Here is a 20185-nt window from a genome sequence, read left to right as displayed (position 1 = left end):
GGCTGCAACTAGGGATGTAAGCGACTAGTCACTCCCTCCACCCCTTACTGCCTGTTATCATAGGCAGCAAATGTGTGTGGGGGGAAGGGGGGGAAGAAGAGAGATGGAGACTAGGTGCTGGGGGAGCCAGCTTAAAAGATGGTTCCCCCCAGCATCATCTCCGCTGGAGGGCAGGAGAGGCAGGGAGGTTGCAGGGACTGGAAGGGAGCTGGGAATCAGCTGATTCCTGGCTCCCGGCCAGTCTCAGAAATTGAGCCTCTGCTTTTTAAATGTATTAAGAGCCTGCATGCTCTTAATACACTTAAAAATCATAAGTGCAGTGCAGGGGGGACCCGGCGTGAGCCAGGAAAGCTGATTCCTGGCTAGTGCTGGGTCCCCCCACACTGCGCACCAACCTTTTAAAAAACCACAGGGGGGGAGACCCTGCGCAAGCCGGGAATCAGCTGTCCCAGCTTGCACTGAGTCCCTCTTGCTGCGCTTTAAGCCTTTTAAATGTGTTAAGAGCCAACAGGCTCTTAACACATTTAAAAGGCAGAGCCGCAGCAGGGTTAGCTCCCAGGCTGGGAGCTAACTCTGCTGCTGCTCCCCCTTTTATTCACTAATCATAGATAATCAACTAATCGACTAGTTGATTAAAGTAAATTTAACATCCTTATTGTAACCTTTTGTACCAACTGTGGCTTATCAAGTTATGCTCTCATTCCCAGATATAGTCATAGGAAATCATGGATACAGGATTTTTATCTTAAATATCTACTTCAGTCTGAAACCAACGATATTGTTTCAGCTGTCACCATCACGATATTCACTAGCAGGTATTAAGATAAATGAGCCATATCCAGCTTCTGCCCTATTTTTTCCTAAATAGGACTTTCAAAATTCCTGCAGTGTACATTTTTAACCTTACTGCCAAAACTTGTTTCTTAATTACAGTCATCCAGGTGGGTAGAAGAAAGTGTCAAACAATACTGCTCTCCTAACAGCACTATTTTGTCCTTTGCTTAAACAGTTACAGCAAGTCTTTACTAACTGCTGGATCAATGAGCAGTGATCAGTCCACCAGGGTTCAATTTATCAAGTCCAGTATAGACACAATAAATTGAGCACTTTCCCATAGACTCTGGTACTCCACCAAACCAAGAGTAGGTGGAGTCAACGGGAGAGATCAGCTGTTGACTTACAATTGTGAAGATACTACAGTAAGCAGACCTAAGTACATCAACTTCCTCTACATTATTCTCTTAGCTGAAATTGCATAACCTACTTGAACTGCCCATGGTATCATAGACAAGGCCTAAGTTTTACCAATCACCCATGTACTTCCTTACCAGGTTCTATACTGCCTGGGAATACAGATTGAACCTCTCTAGTCCAAAATCCTCTGGACCTGACCAGTGCCAAACCAGAGAATTGGCCGAATAACAGGAAGTTGATACTTTCTAGCAGTGTTACCAACACTTCCACTTCTTATTGGGCTGTGAGAAGACATTTAGGGGTAAATTAGAGCAAAACAGCACAAACCACTGACAGCCAGGACTGGTCGCTGTAAACGTCTTTATGGGACCAGGGGAAATTCAGTCACACACATAATAAGTGAACATTCAGCTAACTAAAATCATGCCAGACCACAGATGTTGCCGGACTAGAAAGATTCAATCTGTACTTGCAAAAAATTATGGCACAAAAGTGGATGATCACGAAGCCATTTGGCAAACCTTCAGAACACAAAATCTATGAGGAAATCCACTCATCAATTCCTATCCAAAAATAGGTTTCAAAATTCTAAAAAAAGGAAATAGTATATTTAAGAAAGGTTTACAAACTTTCACACAGTATCAACAGGGATCACTAACTCCAAGATTCAGAGTCTTTTAGAGAAAGAAACATGTCTGACAACTCCAGGAAGCTATACAAATCTGCAGTGATATTGATTCTTTGTATTCTGTAAGCAAGTTCCAACATTGGATATTTAGGCCTACAGATGCAAGGAAGGTATATAAGAAGTTGCTTCACCATCTTCTCCCCCTATGTATTTTTCTGAGAAGTGGGAGAACTATTATTTGGAATAGATCACTTACCTGATTTTTTTTAAAAACAAATAGCAACTCTACTAAGCCCATCCCATCTCCCATCCCCCCCCCAAAAACCCACAACCCCCAAAACCCACACCTCTTAAAATGAGAAGCTACTCAAAAAGTTATGAACGTGGCTTTAATACACAGACATACATTTATGCACATAAACCAGTTTTCCATATAAAACCACCTGAAGAGGTGCAACTGATAGCTTTGAAGAGGATGCCATTACCTGATTTCAAAGTATTTTGGCTGCCTTTTACTCCTTCCCTATTAGCTCTTATTCCTATCATACTCTTTTCTGTTTTCCCAGCACCTAGCACAATGATGTCTTCATCCACAGTTAGGGCTCCAAGCTGCTAAACAATACAAATAATTTATGATTTTGATGCGTCTTTGAAACCAATATTGGATTTTATACAAAAGAGTATAAACATGGTCAAAATGTTGCTTTCATTCTTAGAGTTAACATTACATATTTTCAGTTTCAGTATTGGATATACCTGTAGACACAAACTGCTGCTCAGTTCCTGACCACACTTAAGATCTCTTGTACACTTTAAAACAGAAAACAAAGCAATCAGGTCCCCATCACCACCTCACATTAGCAATTCTGACAAGCCAATAATGAGAAAAAAGTACATTAAAATGTATTGCCTTTCAGGACATGCACACCATGCTACACACTACTAATTGTAAATTAACACAAAAAACAGCAACCAGATTTAACAGTCTCAATACTGCTAGTAAGACTTAAATCTTCACATGGAAAGTGCTGTTGTGTTCAAATGCTCAATCAAGAAGACTAAAAGCCACAAATCAAGTTTTAGAACTGAAAATATGCATGTAACTAGGAAGTGATTATCAAAATTAACACCAATTTAAAATGCTGCAAAGTTTCTGGGAATTTTGTGTTTTTACAACAATTATAGAAAGATTTAAAAAAATAGAATTGACAGTAAAAAGAAAGCTTATTTTTGTAAGTTTATTGGGAAGAGCTGGCTTTCATAAAGAACACTTCACTCTGTCTTTCACCTTCATTCATCTGCTTCTTTATTCAGAAGCTTTGAGAGATTCATTCGCGTTTTCTCAAGTGCACTTGTTTTTGCTCGTCTTGGAGGTCTTGAACTTGGCAACGTAACTGGTTCTGGAACTTCATCACCACTAAACATAAAAGGCCACAAAAAGTTGCAAATAAGTTTAACTGTAAAATTCACAGCCTTGAAATCACTGATTAAACTACATTCTTTATTGTAGACACTGCTCTAGATATATGGTGTAAGTTTATTTTTAAGCAGCTATGTATCTATCAATTAAAATATGTGACCACCACAAAGGGATAATCAAAGGCAAGTAGTTCAAGTAGCACTTAATTATTTATTGACACATGTTGGTTAATGTTTATCAATTTACAAAATTAAAAAAAATGAAGAACAATACAGGTTGGACCTCCCTTGTCCAGCACCCTTGGGACTTTACCAGTCCTGGATGAGGGATTTTGCCAGACAAGGGGAAGTCATTTCAGGCCCCTGGCACCCCTGCCTGCCACTCCACCCAGCTTACCAGCTCCTTCAGCAGCCCAGCTGGGTCGAGCACTGGGTTTCCTATTACCCCTCTGATCTCTCCCACAGCCCTCCTGAGCCACACACCGGGCTCCCCACCGCCAACCCAGCTGAACCGCATGCTGGGTTTCCCAGTCCCTCCCCCCACCTTCACAGTTCAGCTGAGCCACTCCAGAGACCTGCTTTAAAGAGATGCAACCTGGAGCATTTAAGTGTAGCAGAGGTAACATTACAAACTCTTCCCTAAATAGTTGTGACACAAGAACAAAACGAAGATATATTGGAAAATAATTAATACAGGTTGGATTTCTTATCTTAAAGAAATTGCTTTATTTCCTTGAAAGGAAACATTAACTTTTCTTAACCAATATTGCTTAAGGAGACTTAATATTTATGGATAGCTTTAATTATTTATTTTTATTAAAATTATTTTTATTTGCTGAGAAGTATGGGATTAAGTTTACAGAATACGTAGTTAACATAGTTCATCTTCTCTGCTCAGAACATCTAATTTTAAAAAGGAAGGTCATATGGATGAAAGTGCTGAAATTAAGTTTGCTTGCTAGAAAGGAGGAAGGAAGTTCAAGGCGTAGGGAGGACGTTGTGCATACATTATACCAGGTGGTTTACCTTTCATTGTCAGACTCAACCATTTTACGATTTCTTCTTCTGTTCACAGACTTAGCACCTGGATTTACTTTTCCCTGCCCTAAAACACAAATAAAAGTTATCCATTATCAGAACAACAATGTGAATTTTGTTCAAACAACCTTTATCTCCTAGAGAGAATTTTCAGTTCTTTATATTATTTTTCCCGAAAAAAAATTCCCTCACCACACATGGGGAGTTCCTTACACCAACGACTCAACCTTTTCAGACTTATTATGCTTTTCAGAAGTCTGATTTATCTTATGTACCTCTGAGTTACACCTCACCTAAAAACTACTTGCTTATAACAATCAGACATGAATATACAAAAATTTCACAGCATGCTATTACTGAAAAACTAGAATATAAATATTATACATGTTTACATGCCAGTGTATAGTACACAGAGCAGTATAAACAAGTCACTGTAGGAAAATTTAATTTATCCTTATTCCACTGGAGCTTTTATGTAGCCTGTTGTGCAAACAGGCAAATATATACAGTTGATGTACCCGTTGGAAGACCCCTACAGACCATCTGAGTTATGTATTTCCTTGTCCAAGAACCAATGACATAGAACACTGGGCCCTGACTACTGAAGACTAATAAACCATGAAGATGCACAAACATCAGCCACTTAAAATGCCCTATTTTTTAAGACTATAATAAAAATAATTAGGAAGCCAATTTCACATTGGCAACTCAAAACCAAAATGATGGAACTGTCTCATCTCAGTACCAAGTACTTAGACTGAACAAGTGGGGTAAGTTAATATCTTTGTAACAGTGGCATGGTACTAGAGATTGAGGAGGTTGTGGCAATTTTATTTTGGCTTTCTGAGAAAAACACTATTATTTCTAAGATCACAGTTCAGCTTGTGTCTTGCTTTAAAACACATACACTTTCTCCTCTCCTTATATTGCTCAAATGGGCCATAGGAAGATGGATTAACGTTTTACCTCTTTCAACAGGTAAGAAGTATAACCAACTAACATTTTCTTCTCTACACCAACTTTTTAAACACCTACTTAATCGTTCCAAGATTTTAAGTCAGGAATCCAATGATAGTACATCTCTCAGTAATAAATAATGCAATGTATATCTGGCAATAACATTAAACACACACAGAATATCAAGTACAAGTAAAAGTTTCCTGTCACAAACCACAGTCAACTTTTTACAGATATCTTGACACTGCTTTACTCTGTATAAAAGTAATCACATAAGTAAAATCTTTTTTACCTAAAAGAGCAGTATCTATTTTGTGCAACAAAGTATTCTGAAAGCCCACAGTGTATCCTATGATCTATCTTATGAATAACTTACAAATTGGATTTAAATTTAAAATGTTTTTATTAAAATGGGCAATCTCCTACTGGCAGCTACCATATTAAAAAAAAGTGGTAACATCAGCAGTATGGTTTGGTAGTCCAAAAGCAGATTATCTGAAAATGACTGTTAAGTCAAGGCTGTTATATTATTTTTAAAAACAAACTCCATCAGAGATGAGGTTTTATTTATGAAACAGTTCTTATCACTAATTGGCTTTAACGCAAGTTATGCTACGACAAGGACATTTTTGTTTCAATATCTATGGGACATACAGTAAAACTCCAATTGTCCGACATCCAGTGATCCGGCACTCCCAATAGTCCGGCACCAACTGGAACCCAGAAGTGCTCCAGACAAAAGGACAATTGGAGCTGTTGGTGGGGAACGGCGCGACGAGGGGCAAACCCTCCGCCATTTTGCAGGAAGGCGGGGGAAGCCCCGAGCCACCGTGAGAGTTTCCAGGAGGGGAGCGGGCTCCCCACCCCTCAGACTGCAGTAGTTATCGCTGAGCAGCGGGGTGAGGAGCAGCGCTGCGGGAACAACCCGGCAGCACCCCAGCTGCTCTGCTCCGCCACTTGTCCACCACTTGTCAGTTTCAGCAGCCGCGGACTTGGAAGCAGCGGAGCAGAGCAGCTGGGGTGCTGTCAGGTTGGTGGGGAGCCCTTTCCCCTCCCAGAAACTCTTGCAGCGGTGTGGAGCTTCACCCACCTTCCTGCAAAATGGCGGAGGGTTCACCCATCGCCGCGCCGTTCCCCGGCAACCCCCCCGGACACAGTGCGGGTCCCAGTAGACCCGTTACAGCCCCCCACCGGAGTACTTCCCAATACTCCGGCATATCCGATAATCCGGATCCACCTAGGTTCCAAAGGTGCCGGATTATCAGATGTCTACTGTACATAGATTTTAAAAATACTAGTAGTAAATGTTAAGCTACAAAAAAAGTCAGCTCATACCTCTATTAGCTTTATTTCTTGTTGATTTCAGCTTTGTAGTGGTTTTATCTTTCTGTTCATTAACAGGAGTTTGATCAGCTTCTTTATTTTTTTCTGTGTAACAGAACAATGTTATCAGGACAATCATAAGAAATGATCTTTAGATACCAATGCAAAAATAAACTACACAAATCTCTACTGCCATTCTTAAAGACTTTAGTCATTTTTAATTGAGAAAAAAATGGAAGCAAACATTAACAATCATTGTGAAGTGTGGTTTTCTTTACAGCAGTAATGCTCGAAGTTTCCAGTTGCGTCCCTCCTTATCTGTAACAGAATGGGTCTGTGACCCTACACACCTCCCAGCTACCACACAGCCAAGATTCCTCAGTAGCAGAACCTGTACTGAAGGCAGAGCTGGGACTAGACAGAGTTGATCTGGGAGAGGAAAGAAGCTGCAGCTGGAGTCGGAGCCAGACTGAGGAACAAAGATGGGTTGGGGACAGTGTTCCCTGTGACCTGAGCGCTTGGTCAGCCATGCCGGAGAAATTCAAATGCAGCCCAGCTGATTAGCAGAGAGTCCATAGCGCCTGCAGCATGTGTTTTTACTGGGGGTGCACATGCCTCAGTGCAAATAAAATTCATTCTGCACATGGATACACAAATTACAGGGAACATTAGTTGTGAGGCATAGCATTCCCTTCCAGTGGGCCCCACAGCCATCTACACATTCCTCTGCACTTTTCAAGAGGGGTACACCGCACAATTTGAGAAGCACTGCTTTACAGGATGCAAGAAAAAATGTACTGAAATGCAGAACTTCCACTTCTCTTTGTAGGACTTACACACTGGAAAGACCAAACCAGTAGTAAGCACAGGGAATTATCTCACAGCTGGGAGGGAAAGAGGAGGGAGAGTGTACCATCTAAACACAAAGGAATCGCTACCAGATCCTCCTACAATGAATATGCAGAGATGAACAGTTGAAAGTGTTAGTTTGTTATACATATTTTGTGATGCATCCCTGAATTACATTTATTTTAGTCTACCAGTCCTACTTAGCTACAACTGCTGGAGCTTAGAACTCTTAAAATGATGGATTTAAGGACCTGAAGTCAGTCACTAAGAATTCAGCAGAAAGTAAGACAAATGTTTAGCTATTTAGATAGGAAATTGATTAATAACTCCCCCTCAAACTCCACCCTTACAAAGGGACTCATTTATCCTCCTGTTAGCCGCACTTTCAATACATTACCTTCCTCATTTGGATTAACTTGCTCAGATATCATGGTGCCAGTTTCCTGTTCTACTTCAGAGTGATCTTTGTGTATATCATTTCCTTTGCTTAAATTTATCTTGAGTTTCTCAATCATTCTTTGACACAACCTATCTTTCACTTCCTGTGGTAGAAATGTTTCATATTAAATTTTGCTAATTCTGCAACTTTACTTTCAAAACATCTTCTAACATGGGATTATCCAGGAAAGGTTGGTATTTCTACAACTGAGGATCATGCACCCCTCATTACCATATTTTATACAGAGACAAACCACACACTAAATTATGGATACTAACTCACAAGGTGAATTATTTAGGCAACAGGAGGGGAGAATGGAGGGTGGGGGGAAAAGAGAACAGAAACCCCTTTCTTCCGGGATGGGTTTATTTTTCAAAATATAAAACGGTCAAAACTCAAACTAATACCTGGCCCATCCTAAAGCCTCTTCCTCAAAAGGTTTCTGCCACAGAGAGCTCCTTCCCCACCATTCCCTGATCATGGTCTTCTAGAAAGACTTTCTGATTTAGGTCGCCTGTATGCTCAGACATCACCTAAGCCCTGGCCTCAAACCCCTTACCTGGAAGGCAGCTAGTTAAGTCACATCTATACTAGACCCAGAAGGTCAGCTTAAGGTACGCAACTCCAGCTTTCTAAACAACATAGCAGGAGTCAACGTACCTTAAGGTGAGCTTGGTACCATCTCCAAAGCAGGACGCTGACCGGAGCAAATGCTCCCACCGGCTTTCCTTACTCCTCGCGAATCGAGGCATACCAGTGCCAACTGGGGCACCCTCAGCATTTCCTTTAGTGAATCCTTAATAGGCCCACTAAATCTAATGCCAGAAGATCTCTGGCACAGTAAGTATAGACATGGCCTAAGTCTACATCCTTTAAGAAGGGCCTTTCCACCCCAACATACAGAGGTTATAATGCATTAGTCCAAGGTAGGGATGTTAACTATTACTTTACTAGTCGATGGAAATTCCATCAACTACTCGACTAGTCAATGGAGTTCCGTAGTCTTCCTTTGAAATGTATAAGAGCCCCAGCATTTCAAAGAGGCAGCACCACATGGAGCCCGGGTACAGGCTCTCCGTGGGGCACTGCTGCTTTGAAGTACCCCCTTTCCCCCCCCCCCCGCACTGCCTCTGATGGAGGCAGCAACAGAGGGGAAGAGGGGGAAGGAAATCGACTAGTCGACTTGACTATCAGATAAGCATTTGCTTATCAGATAGTTGACTAGTCCTTAACATCCTTAGTCCAAGGGCCACTGAAAGAAGGCAAATTAGTTCTCATTGCTTGGTATAGTGCTTGAAAGGCACTGTTTCAACAGAGTAAGAGGATTTAGCAAATGAGCTTAGCTAATTTTTATGCTATGCCAAACATGAAAGAATGTCTTTTCTTACTACTCTTATCAAACTATGTTTAAATGGTTCATCTTAGAATTAAGACCACTATGATCACTACAACTAGCTTGAAATCAATAGAGAAGAATTAGATAAAAAGCAGAGTGCAGCCCATGCAGAAGTTATTGCCCTCTACTCTTTCACATGCAGACCTCAGAAACATCCTTAATAAAGTCCATAGGCTGCACATTTGCTTCAGAACACTTCAAAATTGCCACCTTTGCCAAATTCAGGTATGGAACTTCTCGTCCATGTGTCCCTCTCGACTCTTCTACATACATAGCACTAGATTCTTCTCTCATCCCACCCAATCAGTCCATGGTTGATGTGAGTTTTCTCTGCTATTCTGTTAGCCATCTGTAGCAGACTTCCAAAACCTCACCATCTCAATTCAGACCACATTCTTTCCCCTCTGAATAAAAGACCTAATACTAAGTTAAGCATGCAAGTAAGCATTTAACTGTGGAAGGAGTGAACAAAGGTAGGCTCCAACTCTGCATTCAGCTGCAAATATTGAGATTTAGGTAACAGCAGTAGCTATTCGATAATCTGAGTTGTAAAGGACTATCCTTCAATATTACTAAAATGTGATAAAATATAATGCAGCATATCTATTGTGAGCCTTACTCTGAGGACACATGAAAAACATGACATGTTGCTTCAATTTATTTCACTGGTTGAAGTAATTCAGTATGCTTCAATATCAGCGTACAGTGATCTCAACCCATAGATTAACTCAATTTTAATTAGATTTGTTTAAAATATAACTATCCTGATTAAAACTAAAATAATTCCACCCTAATTAGTATTAACACAGATTCTTTGTTAAATAACTAACAGATAAACAGTGGAGTACTACTAGGATACTACAATTTTTAGCTATTAAAAAGGTACAAAGAGCAATGTTACTGTTTATATACACTACCTACCTCAAGAATCTCTTCAAGTATAACCAGAAGATCTTTTGTGAAATCTTTACTGAGTTCTAATGAAGTCAAAGCTTTTGCATAAATACGAACATCTGGTGCAGTTGGATCCATCAAGATCTCATTGCAAATTTTCATAGATAAGCTATCATGAACTGTCAAATCCTGGAAAAATCATAAGGATATTCTTAAAATTAGCTGAAAGCTAGTTACACATAAGATGACAATGAAATGTGTCTGATGTAAGAAACCAGTCGGCTATGTTAAATGCCAAAAAGGTAATTTATCAAAAATCCACATTTTAAGCACGCACGTGCACATACATGCACATGTATAGAAGGAAGCAAACAGCTGCTATTGGTAAATTATGTACGCTTTAACCACGTGAGGGGGGGGGGGGGGGAAAAAAAAAAAAAAAGGTAGTGAGAGGTCATTGCGAATCTTATGCAGGAACCTCAAAGGAACAGGGAGAAATCTTCAGAATGCTAGAAGCGGCTGGGTTATTGGGACACAATCTCTAGCTATGAACATCAAAGTAGAATCCCGTCTGCCATAATCTACATACTTGGTAATCCTGTGACTTTTTGGCTTGAGGATTCAATCCACTTGGTCTTGTCAGGTCCACTAACAGTTCAGAAACATTAGCAATATCTACTTCAGCCAAAGGTGAAGATGCAGGAGCATTAAACAGCGTTCGCAGAGTTGGAAGGTAAGCTTCCTCAAAACATTCCTGATTAGTCCTGTATGAAATGAGTCAAATAATACTAATACAATACAAAAATGTCATCACAAATTCATTATAGCCTCAACCCAGAAATAGCATATTGTTTTGAGGGGCCTCAGAAGGCCAAGGCTTTCCAAACCAAAACTAAAGATTGGGGCCCACTGTAGACCAGAGGTCCTGTTTGTTTGCTGGATCAGAAAGAAGGCCCTGAGCTGCTTTAAGACCAAGTTACAGTAGAGTCTGGATTATCCAACATTCGGTAATCCGACACTGGGCTTTATCCGACCCTGCAGCTCCCGGGGACAAAGCAGCGCTGCAGCATCAGTGGCTCCAGGGCACCGGGTAGGAGAATGGCCTCACTCGCTGCCCCGTCACTCTCCTGGAGCCGCTGATGCCGCTTCTCCCGCCGCCACTTGGTCCCCGGGAGCTGCAGGGTCGGATAAAGCGTGGGCCGGGAGAACGGCCCCACTTGCTGCCCCGTCACTCTCCTGGAGCTGCTGATGCCTGCAGCTCCGGGGACAAAGTGGCGCCAGCAGGAGTGGCATCAGTGGCTCCAAGAGAGCAACGGGGCAGCGAGTGGGGACCTTCTCCTGCCCCGTGCCCTGGAGCCGCTCCTGCCAGCACCACTTCATCCCCGGGAGCTGCAGGCATCAGCAGCTCCAGGGCGCGGACAGGGAGAATGGCCCTGCTCACTGCCCTGTTGCTCTCTTGGAGCTGCTGAAGCCGCTCCTTCTGGCACCGCTTCGTCCCTGGGAGCTGCAGGCATCAGCGGCTCCAGGAGAGCTACGGGGCAGCAAGCAAGGCCGAGCGCCAGGGAGCTGCAGGGAGGGAAGGGGCAGGCAGGGATGGGGCCAGACTACAGTAGAGTCCCTATTATCCGACATATTCGGTAATCCGACCACATGTCGGTCCCATTTAGGTCAGATAATTGGGACTCTACTGTATTTATCCAACAGTCCTTTCTTTGTTAGTCCCTCAAGAATCCAGTTTGAAGCTCTCCAAATGCAGGAAGGAGGAGTGGCTTCAAAAGGAAGTACATTAGCATACTTATTGCATAACTTACCAAGTCAAGGACAATATTTTGCCTTCTAGAGTCACCACAGTATACTGTGTTATGGCTTCAAAAGGCAATACTACTTTTAATATATTTATTAGTATACTGTGTTATTGTGACATTTAGAGAAGGTTCACCCATAGGAGCGCAATGCTAATGTACTTCCTTGCATTGAAAACCCTACATCTGCTAATTTAATTTTTTAGACAGGAGACTAACAGTTTCCTCTACATCAGTGGTCTCCAACCTTTTTACACCCAAGATCACTTTTTAAATCTCAGAACAGGCGAAGATCTACCGCCCCGCCCCTTCCTTGAAGCCCCGCCCTCTCTATTCTCCTCCTGTCCATTACTTGCTATCCCCAGCCCTTACTTACACACTCCGATCAACAGTTTATTTTTAAATTATGCGATACATACAATTAAAATCACGTGTTTATAGTTATGAAATAAATGGTCTGTTTTTGATTCATGCTATTTAAATCTAAAATGAAGCATTTATAATTATACATTTTGTGGGGACAGAGTACTGCGGCTGGGGGCAGGGGAGAGAGGACAGGGTTCTGCAGCAGGGGACAGGGTGCCAGAGGGGACAGAGTTCTGTGAGTGGGGACAGGAATGGGGACAGCATTCTGTGGCTGGGGCCAGGGGAGTGGGGACAGCATTCTGTGGCTCGGGAGTGGGGACTGGGGAGTAGGGTGCCAGTGGAGGCAGAGAGTCCCCTGCATCTCCCCCCTCCCAGCATTCTCCCCCCCGGGAAACGAGCGTGTGCCTGCCCCGGGGCCAGCACCCCCTTTGCAGGGAAGCCCCGTGTGCGCGTCTGCCCCGGGGGGCCGACCCCCCCTCCCCCTGCGCAGGGAAGCCCCACGCAAACGTCTGCCCCAGGGCCAATCCCCCTGCGCGCCTCCCGCAGGGCTGACTCACCCCTCCTGTGCGGTGCAGGGGGCTGGCAGAGCAGTTAGCGCACTTCTGGAATTGCCGGAAGTGGCGCTAAGCTGCGGGACTTCTGAAGCCCACACTACCTCCGTTTTCTCTTGAGGTAAGTAGTGGGGCTTCTGGGGGGGGGGGGTGGGAAAAAAGGGGGGGGCGGACAGGACGCCTCGCGAGTGACTGGTCGAGGCCTCGAGATCGACCAGCAGCTCGCGATTGACCTGTTGGTGACCACGGCTCTACATAGCTGCCAAACACTTAGAACAGCCTGGCTCTCAGACCTGAAAAATTAGGCCACTTATTTAGGTGTCTAATTTTAAAAACACTCAGGTTTGACAGCTGGCCTTACTTTCTCAGGCTGTTGTATCAGTTGTGTTGTGTAAATCTTAAGAACAAAACCAGCTAAAAATTACAATGTAGCAAAGAAAGGGAAAAAAAAAAAATACATGCTTTCAACATAAAGTGTTTTTAAATTGTCATACCTATTTGCATAAGCAAATAAAGGGAAGAAAACTCCCAGACAATGTCTAAGTCGAGTATCCTCTTCTGTTACTGGATTATACCACAACAAAACAAGACGAGAAAGAAGTTTGGCACTAATTAACCTCCCAGAGAACATCAACTTGGCCAGACCCTCTGCAGCTTCTGTCCTGAGTTCAGAATACTTAAGTAAAGAAAGGTTTGATTAGAGAAAAATGCAGTCCTTTAAATGACATACATCAGTTAATTGGAAAGTAAAGACCAATCTTATATCTATGACTACGCTGAAGATTTAAATTCAAGCTTAGAGTTGCATCTTTAATGCCAGTAAAACTCTTAAAGTAGCATACTACAAACAAAAGTTACTCTAAATGTTAATTGAATGATACCCAAATCCATGCTAACAGAGTTCAGGTGCCTCAAATCTCTATCAAGAAACCTAAAGTTAACATACTGGGAAAAAAACCCATCATAGCTATCAATTTATTTCCAACCCAGTTGAGAATGAAAAGAATATTCTTTCCTCACCAATGAAAAAAAATGGATTATAGAATACACAACTTTGCTAAAACAATCCTGCTATTTCATTTTTCTTTTACAGATATAAAAGCCATGGAGGACTGACAGTTTTAACAAGGCTGGGGATGCAGTTAGTTATATTTCTTTGGAAGTTGCCAAACATTCAGAAACTAGTAGTTTGCATCAATTTCTCATTTCGTTCAAAATCACTGATGAGCCTTCACATTTGCCCTCATCAAAATTATGCAGAATTTCAAGAAGTACGAGTTATTTCCTACATGAAGGAAGACCCAAAGTAGCAGCCTGTTTTGAAAACAAGTCCAAATATATTTATCCTAAGACTATATACACAAGAAGGTTTTCATGGTGAAAAGACCAATCATACAAGGCAGCCAAAATCCAGAAGTAGCTTAATGAAAATTTAATATAGAATGTAGACCTTAGTCCATACTATGCTTTTCAGCACATTGGGCTACCCACATTCTCCATGCTTGCTTATCAGCTGCCTTTTGGCCCAAGTCTTCCGATATCAAATTAATTTTTTCAATGTCATAGATAGTCGTACACATCCAAGTCATCTTAGGTCTACCCCTCTCTCAGGTGGAAGCCAGAAAATCCAACAAGAGAGCCATAATCATTAGTCAGTAATGATCCATTCAGAATACATGCCCTAGTCATGAATGTCTTCTTACAAATTATTTGCAATAGAGATCTTGCTTTTTTTTTCTGACCTCATCCTTCATTTTTCTTTCCTCATAACTTACTCCTAATGTTCTCCCCACCGAGCACTTATGATTAAACGTATGTTGAGTTGCCAGATTTCACTGCCATATGTTACTATGGCTATAACAGCTGAGTAGACACTTTGTTTTGTATATAAGGATATGGTATCAAGATTCCAAAATTTACACCAGGCTGCATTCACTTAGCCAATCCTTATTCTTTTTTCCTCAGAGCATCTTGGCTTATTGTGCTTCTAAGACATTTGAATCAATCTACCCTCTCTAGCTCTTGATTGTTAATTTTGAGGCTTAAATCCATGTTCCAATTACCATGATTTTACATTTCTCTACAGTGAATCACAGTCCTATCTTTATTTTTTTCCTTAACTTCATTTGTACATGCTTGTAGTCCATCATTTTCATGTAGAAGAACAAAAATTTGATATAACAGAATAATAATGAGGAATAAAATCCATCAGAAGGCATGCACACAAGCATTTTTTTCGTTAAAAACATCACAACATAATGTTTTTGGATGCCTGCATGTGTGGAGTGCATGTAATTGTAACTGAAACAATACCACTGAAAACGTGGGGGAGATGCCTACTTAGTGCCATGAGTTATGTGGAAGAGTAGCAGAGAACAGGAACAGAATACGACTCCACAAAAACTAGACTTAGCAGTTTTAATAGCCGTTTTAATTCCTCCAAAGGCAAAGTAATTGCCTTCTCTTGCAAAGCAAAGCGAGCCGATTAAAAATGGAACGAAGGAGCTTTTAAATAAATCTGTCCTGGTATTCACACTGTTATCCTTGTTATCACATCATAACTTGTTCTAGTTAATAATACTAGAGCTATGCCAATTGTACCACCTTAAGTTCTATACCAAATGATGTTAAATGAGAAAATAAAGCACTCTGGGCCATAAAGAAATGTCTGACATTTCCACCATTGTTATGGGGTTTTCTAAAGAAACCACTGCAGAACAGCAGCCCTATTTACAGACTTCCATTCAGCAGTAATTTTCATACAAGCTTAAATCTATAAGCAGTTCCTGAACACTGGTCATCCGACCCAAGAATATAAACATACAAGTGGTTTAGGGGGGAAAAGCTCTCTTACGTACAATCGTATACAATTTTTTAAACAAAAACAAAAAAAAGATGTATAAGAGCAGACTGATGGCATTTTATAAATGACTTACCTCACTGTCTAAGAAACTAGAAAGGAGGTGCAGAAGGTTGTGAACAGTGGCAGTCTCGTCTTCCAAATCTTTTATTTTAGTCTCCTCTTCTTCACAATCTCTGCTTCTAATCTCTATTTTTTCACTGTGAGAATCACTGACTCTTTTTGTTTTGAATGTTTCTATCCCAAACATCATCAGCTGGTCAAAGATTGCCTTTAAAGCACTTAACTTCACCTTAATGTCATCAATTTGTAAAACCTAGGAAGGGAGGAAGTTCTGTGGTACATCATTCAATTATGGTGTGTTAAAATGAAAAACTGACATTATTTAATTCCTAAATCAGTGACTGAGTTTACCCAAAGATTAGACAGCAATCCACCAAAGTTAGGTGGAAACTCCTCAAACTTTAGAACAGTATGAAAAAGCAATCTAAGCTCAAATATGAATCCAAATTTAAAATAAAATCTGATGTAAACTATAAAAGAATATCCATTCAGCTCCAGCTATGCAATCGGCCTACTTTATGAAGTCCAAACCAGCATTGCATGATTTATAGTTGTTTCTATCAGGGAAATCATAATCCTAATAGAAGACCTTATCCCATGTATTCTTACTGCCTTATTATGTCTAATTTGGAAGCAAGTAATAATAAAAATCAAACTCATTTGGAATTTGCTAACTCCAAAAGGCCCAAAACATAACCAGGACCAAACTGTGCTGAGCACTACTCAATAAAGAGTTCAATGTCTATTTTGAAAGAAGACACAAGACGACTGTAGCAAACAATGGGATATAAAGACAGGGGGGAGAGTAATAAATTCAAATTGCATAAATTAGTCTAATCTGAAAGACATTTTCAAAGGTGACTTCTCCTTAAGCTCCATTTTCTAGAGTGACTTAAAGTCTAAGTCTCATTGAAAGTCAATGGGATTTAGGCTTTTGAAAATTGTATCATAAGTTCTCTGGGTCAGTGACAATATTGTCCTACCTAATACAATGATCATTTATTTTGATGAGGGCCTTTGGATGCTACTACAATGCAAATACGCAAGAATGTGATAGTGGTTTAAGAAACTCATCTGCTGTTGTCCATTTTACTCTAGAGTCAACTGGCCAAAAGAAGAGCCACAACTATAAGCATTTTCCATGCTGTGGACATATGCAACTTGCGTTTAGAAAAAAAAATACTGAGTAGACCTAGAACTATCAAGACCCCTTTCTTTTCTAAATAATGCCCAAGATAGAACTAACAGGACAAAGACATAAATATTATGAGTTTAGAAATTGCTGAGAAGCTTAACACTGAAGAAGGACTCCATTTCACAGGTGAGGAAAACAGAGAGGTGTTAGAACTATCAGAGGAAGTCAAGTGTATGTGGCAGAGGTGGACATAAACCACATGCATATGCAGATTGTACCTCCAATATCCGGCACTCTCTAGTCCTGCAATACCCCTGGTTTGGCAGGACCATAGATGCTCCTGAACCAGAGAGCCTGAGAACCATGGGATAAGGTCTTCCATTAGGATCATGACAACATCCCTGCTTGAAACAATTGTAATAGTGCTGCACGGTTTTGGACTTCATGAAATAGGCTGATTGCATAGCTTGAGCTGAATAGATATTCTTTTATAGTTCAACATCAGATTTTATTCTAAATTTGGATTAATATTTAAACTTGGGTTGCTTTTTTATACTGTTCCAAAGTTTGAGGAGTTTACACCTAGCCCCTGCCTGTGATGGGCCCTATGGGGCTAGAACAGTCCACACCACAGTGGGTTGGGAGCTGCTCCAGCCCCTACCTGTTAACCTTTCACATCCCTAGATAAGAATTGTGTTGATTAGCTAAGAAGTTTTTACCTGTAACAACAATGCAAGGTGTTGACTGGCAAAGTCTTTGTTCTGCAGGGCACAGCAACCCAAACACAAAACGGCCATATTTCGTACAGCTGGGTGAATATTAGTTACTCCAGGAAGTATCTTAAAAATAAAAATGTGATTCTTTGTGATTAAAATATACACATTGGGACAAGAAATACTTGTAGCTCATGTTGGAAAATAAGTTATTAGAAAGTAAATATTAAGTGACCTATGTGTAACTTATTCACATGTACTTTTGTACCCAATGAGTGAGTCAATCAAGAAGTAAGACTATTCCATTGCTAATTGAAGACAAAGTGTTCAGAAAGCCACTTGAGATTAAACCTAGATAAATGGAGTCTATACTAGAAGGGGAAATATTGCTTAACAATTGACTCATATAAGTTCATATTTATTCTTAGACATATAGTTAGAATTCACGAAGTGTAGTGATAAAAACCAACATTACAGGACAGTTAGGACAAAAACCAATAAAAAAAAGTCTCTAGTCACTTAAATTCACAGCCAGTCCATAGATCTTCAGAGAACTTGACAAGGACCAAATATCAAATTTTAAAAAAAAAAAATCCTATAAAATACAGTAATATTCTCCCACAAAAAAGCATCCCCACCATGTATTTTAAATTTAACACTACTGACCTATTATGTCCTGTGAGTTTTTTAAAATTAAGCTGGACTGAGAAGTACATTAGCACAATATGGTTCGTACACACACACACACACACACACACACTTTATGAAGGTTATGGCTTTTTTATAGTTCTAAACATTCAGGTCTTTTCTAGACTGCAAATATGACAGGTTCAAAAACCATAAGGGAGAGACACATATCTCAGAATAATTGCTTCAACCTGGCAAACAGTATAGCCTTTGCATTTTCTTTAAAAAACACAGTGTAACCAGGTACATGCTGATGTCCCCCTTCACCGCGCCCTGGAATTTAAATATGATATCTGTGTTGGCCGTCTTACTCTGCAGCCCTGAAGACTTTGAGTTTAAGGTGCTTCAGCCAGGCACTCCCAGACTACCCCTCCAACCCCTCAGAGGTCTGGATCCTGGAGCTGCCGCCATGTGCTTCTCCCACCAAGGATTGGGGTGCATGAGCAGAATGGCCAATCGTAATCATGCGCTTAGGCACGTGTGCAGAGTGGCCGGCCATGAGCAGTCCAAACGCGCGGCTCAGAACTAGCAAGAGCCGCATTTCTTTAAGCCAGCGGTTCCAAACCTTTTCCAGATGGAGACAATTCAGAAAGACTTGGGGACCCAAGGCAATTCAAAAACGGAGAGAGGAAGGGGGCAGAGCAACCTGGGGAGACACTTGGCGACCCTTTAGAAATTTAATGGCGACCCATATTTTGGTCCTGACCCACAGGTTGGGACACTGCTTTAAGCAAAGCTCCTCATGCGGCTCGAGAGAATATCAAGTGAATCCACATAATCACACACATCACCTGGTCTCTCTCTCTCACAAAATACACTTGCAAGTGCAATCGCCTGTAGGCAGAACAGAACCTGGGACCTCTGGAGCTTAGTGTAGGAGACTCTACAGCTTGGGTTACAGAAGCACACACCAGCCCTGCTACAAGGAACTCAAATGACTGAATAGGAGAGCATAGTGACTACTCATTTACCTTACTTTTGATGCCTACCTCATGTAATTATAATTACAACGGGATGAACAACCCTAGAAAAATGGCTTGAACTTTCACACAATAAAACATTAAGAAATCCTGTGTTTGCAAACAGTGCAAAAGAGTGGGAGCAATCACTTATGGGTACACAGAAGACACTGAACAAGAAACTGCTAACTTTAATAAAAACTAAGGCTGTCAATTATTTTCATTTAACTCATAACATTTAACTCAATCACATTTAATTTTTGTGATTTTTTTTTTAATTGCAATTTGAATTGACCTCTTAAGTACCAATTGAAATTTATTAAATGTTTGTGGAAGTTTTTCCATCAATATATTAATTTCAGTTACAACACAGAATACAAAATATATAGTACTCTATATAAGCATTTACTACAAACATTTGCACTGCAAAAAACAATAAATATGAACAGTATTTTTCAGTTCACCTCATACATGTAATCTGTATTGCGAGAGTGCAATTTACAAATAAGGATTTTTTTATTACATAACTGCACTCAAAAACAAAATGTAAAACTTTAGAGCCTACAATTCCATTCAGTCCTACTTCTTGTTATTCTTAAGATTGCCTTACCAAATTTGTTTACATTTATACGAGAGAATACTTTTCACTGTGAGGCTATATTGTAAATAAGGGTACGTCTAGACTACATGCCTCTGGCGACAGAGGCATGTAGATTAGGCTACCAGACATAGTAAAATGAAGTGGCGATTTAAATAATCGCCGCTTCATTTAAATGGCTGCTGCGCTGAGCTGACAAACAGCTGATCAGCTGTTTGTCGGCTCAGCGCAATAGTCTGGACGCGCGGTTGTCGACATCCAAGGTATTTGTCGACCACCCAGGTAAACCTCATCCCAGGAGGCTTACCTGGGTG

The 20185-nt window shown here is 40.9% G+C and overlaps 1 protein-coding gene across 6 annotated transcripts in view; it reads right to left on the bottom strand.

Annotated features, from left to right (window-relative positions):
• Positions 1-2192: 2192 nt before the first annotated feature.
• Positions 2193-20185, bottom strand: part of NCAPG (non-SMC condensin I complex subunit G) — a 43151-nt gene continuing 25158 nt past the window's right edge. For 4 of the 6 annotated variants that reach the window (XM_089777834.1, XM_006136992.5, XM_025178394.3 and 1 more), the window contains 9 exons: positions 17634-17753; positions 15793-16032; positions 13351-13532; positions 10727-10901; positions 10165-10326; positions 7806-7950; positions 6572-6664; positions 4268-4346; positions 2193-3239 (listed from right to left, as the gene is read on the bottom strand). In XM_089777834.1, the coding sequence (XP_089633960.1) occupies positions 3113-3239; positions 4268-4346; positions 6572-6664; positions 7806-7950; positions 10165-10326; positions 10727-10901; positions 13351-13532; positions 15793-16032; positions 17634-17753 (1323 nt within the window). In that variant the 3' untranslated portion in view covers positions 2193-3112. The remainder of the gene's footprint in view (positions 3240-4267; positions 4347-6571; positions 6665-7805; positions 7951-10164; positions 10327-10726; positions 10902-13350; positions 13533-15792; positions 16033-17633; positions 17754-20185) is intronic. The other 2 variants (XM_089777833.1, XM_089777832.1) reach the window with 2 other exon arrangements.

Source organism: Pelodiscus sinensis, chromosome 4 (assembly GCF_052426305.1).
Source record: "Pelodiscus sinensis isolate ZL-2025 chromosome 4, ASM5242630v1, whole genome shotgun sequence".
Classification (NCBI taxonomy): Eukaryota; Metazoa; Chordata; order Testudines; family Trionychidae; genus Pelodiscus; species Pelodiscus sinensis.
Note: the sequence above shows the minus strand (reverse complement) of the source record. Positions and strands in the feature narration are given on the sequence as shown.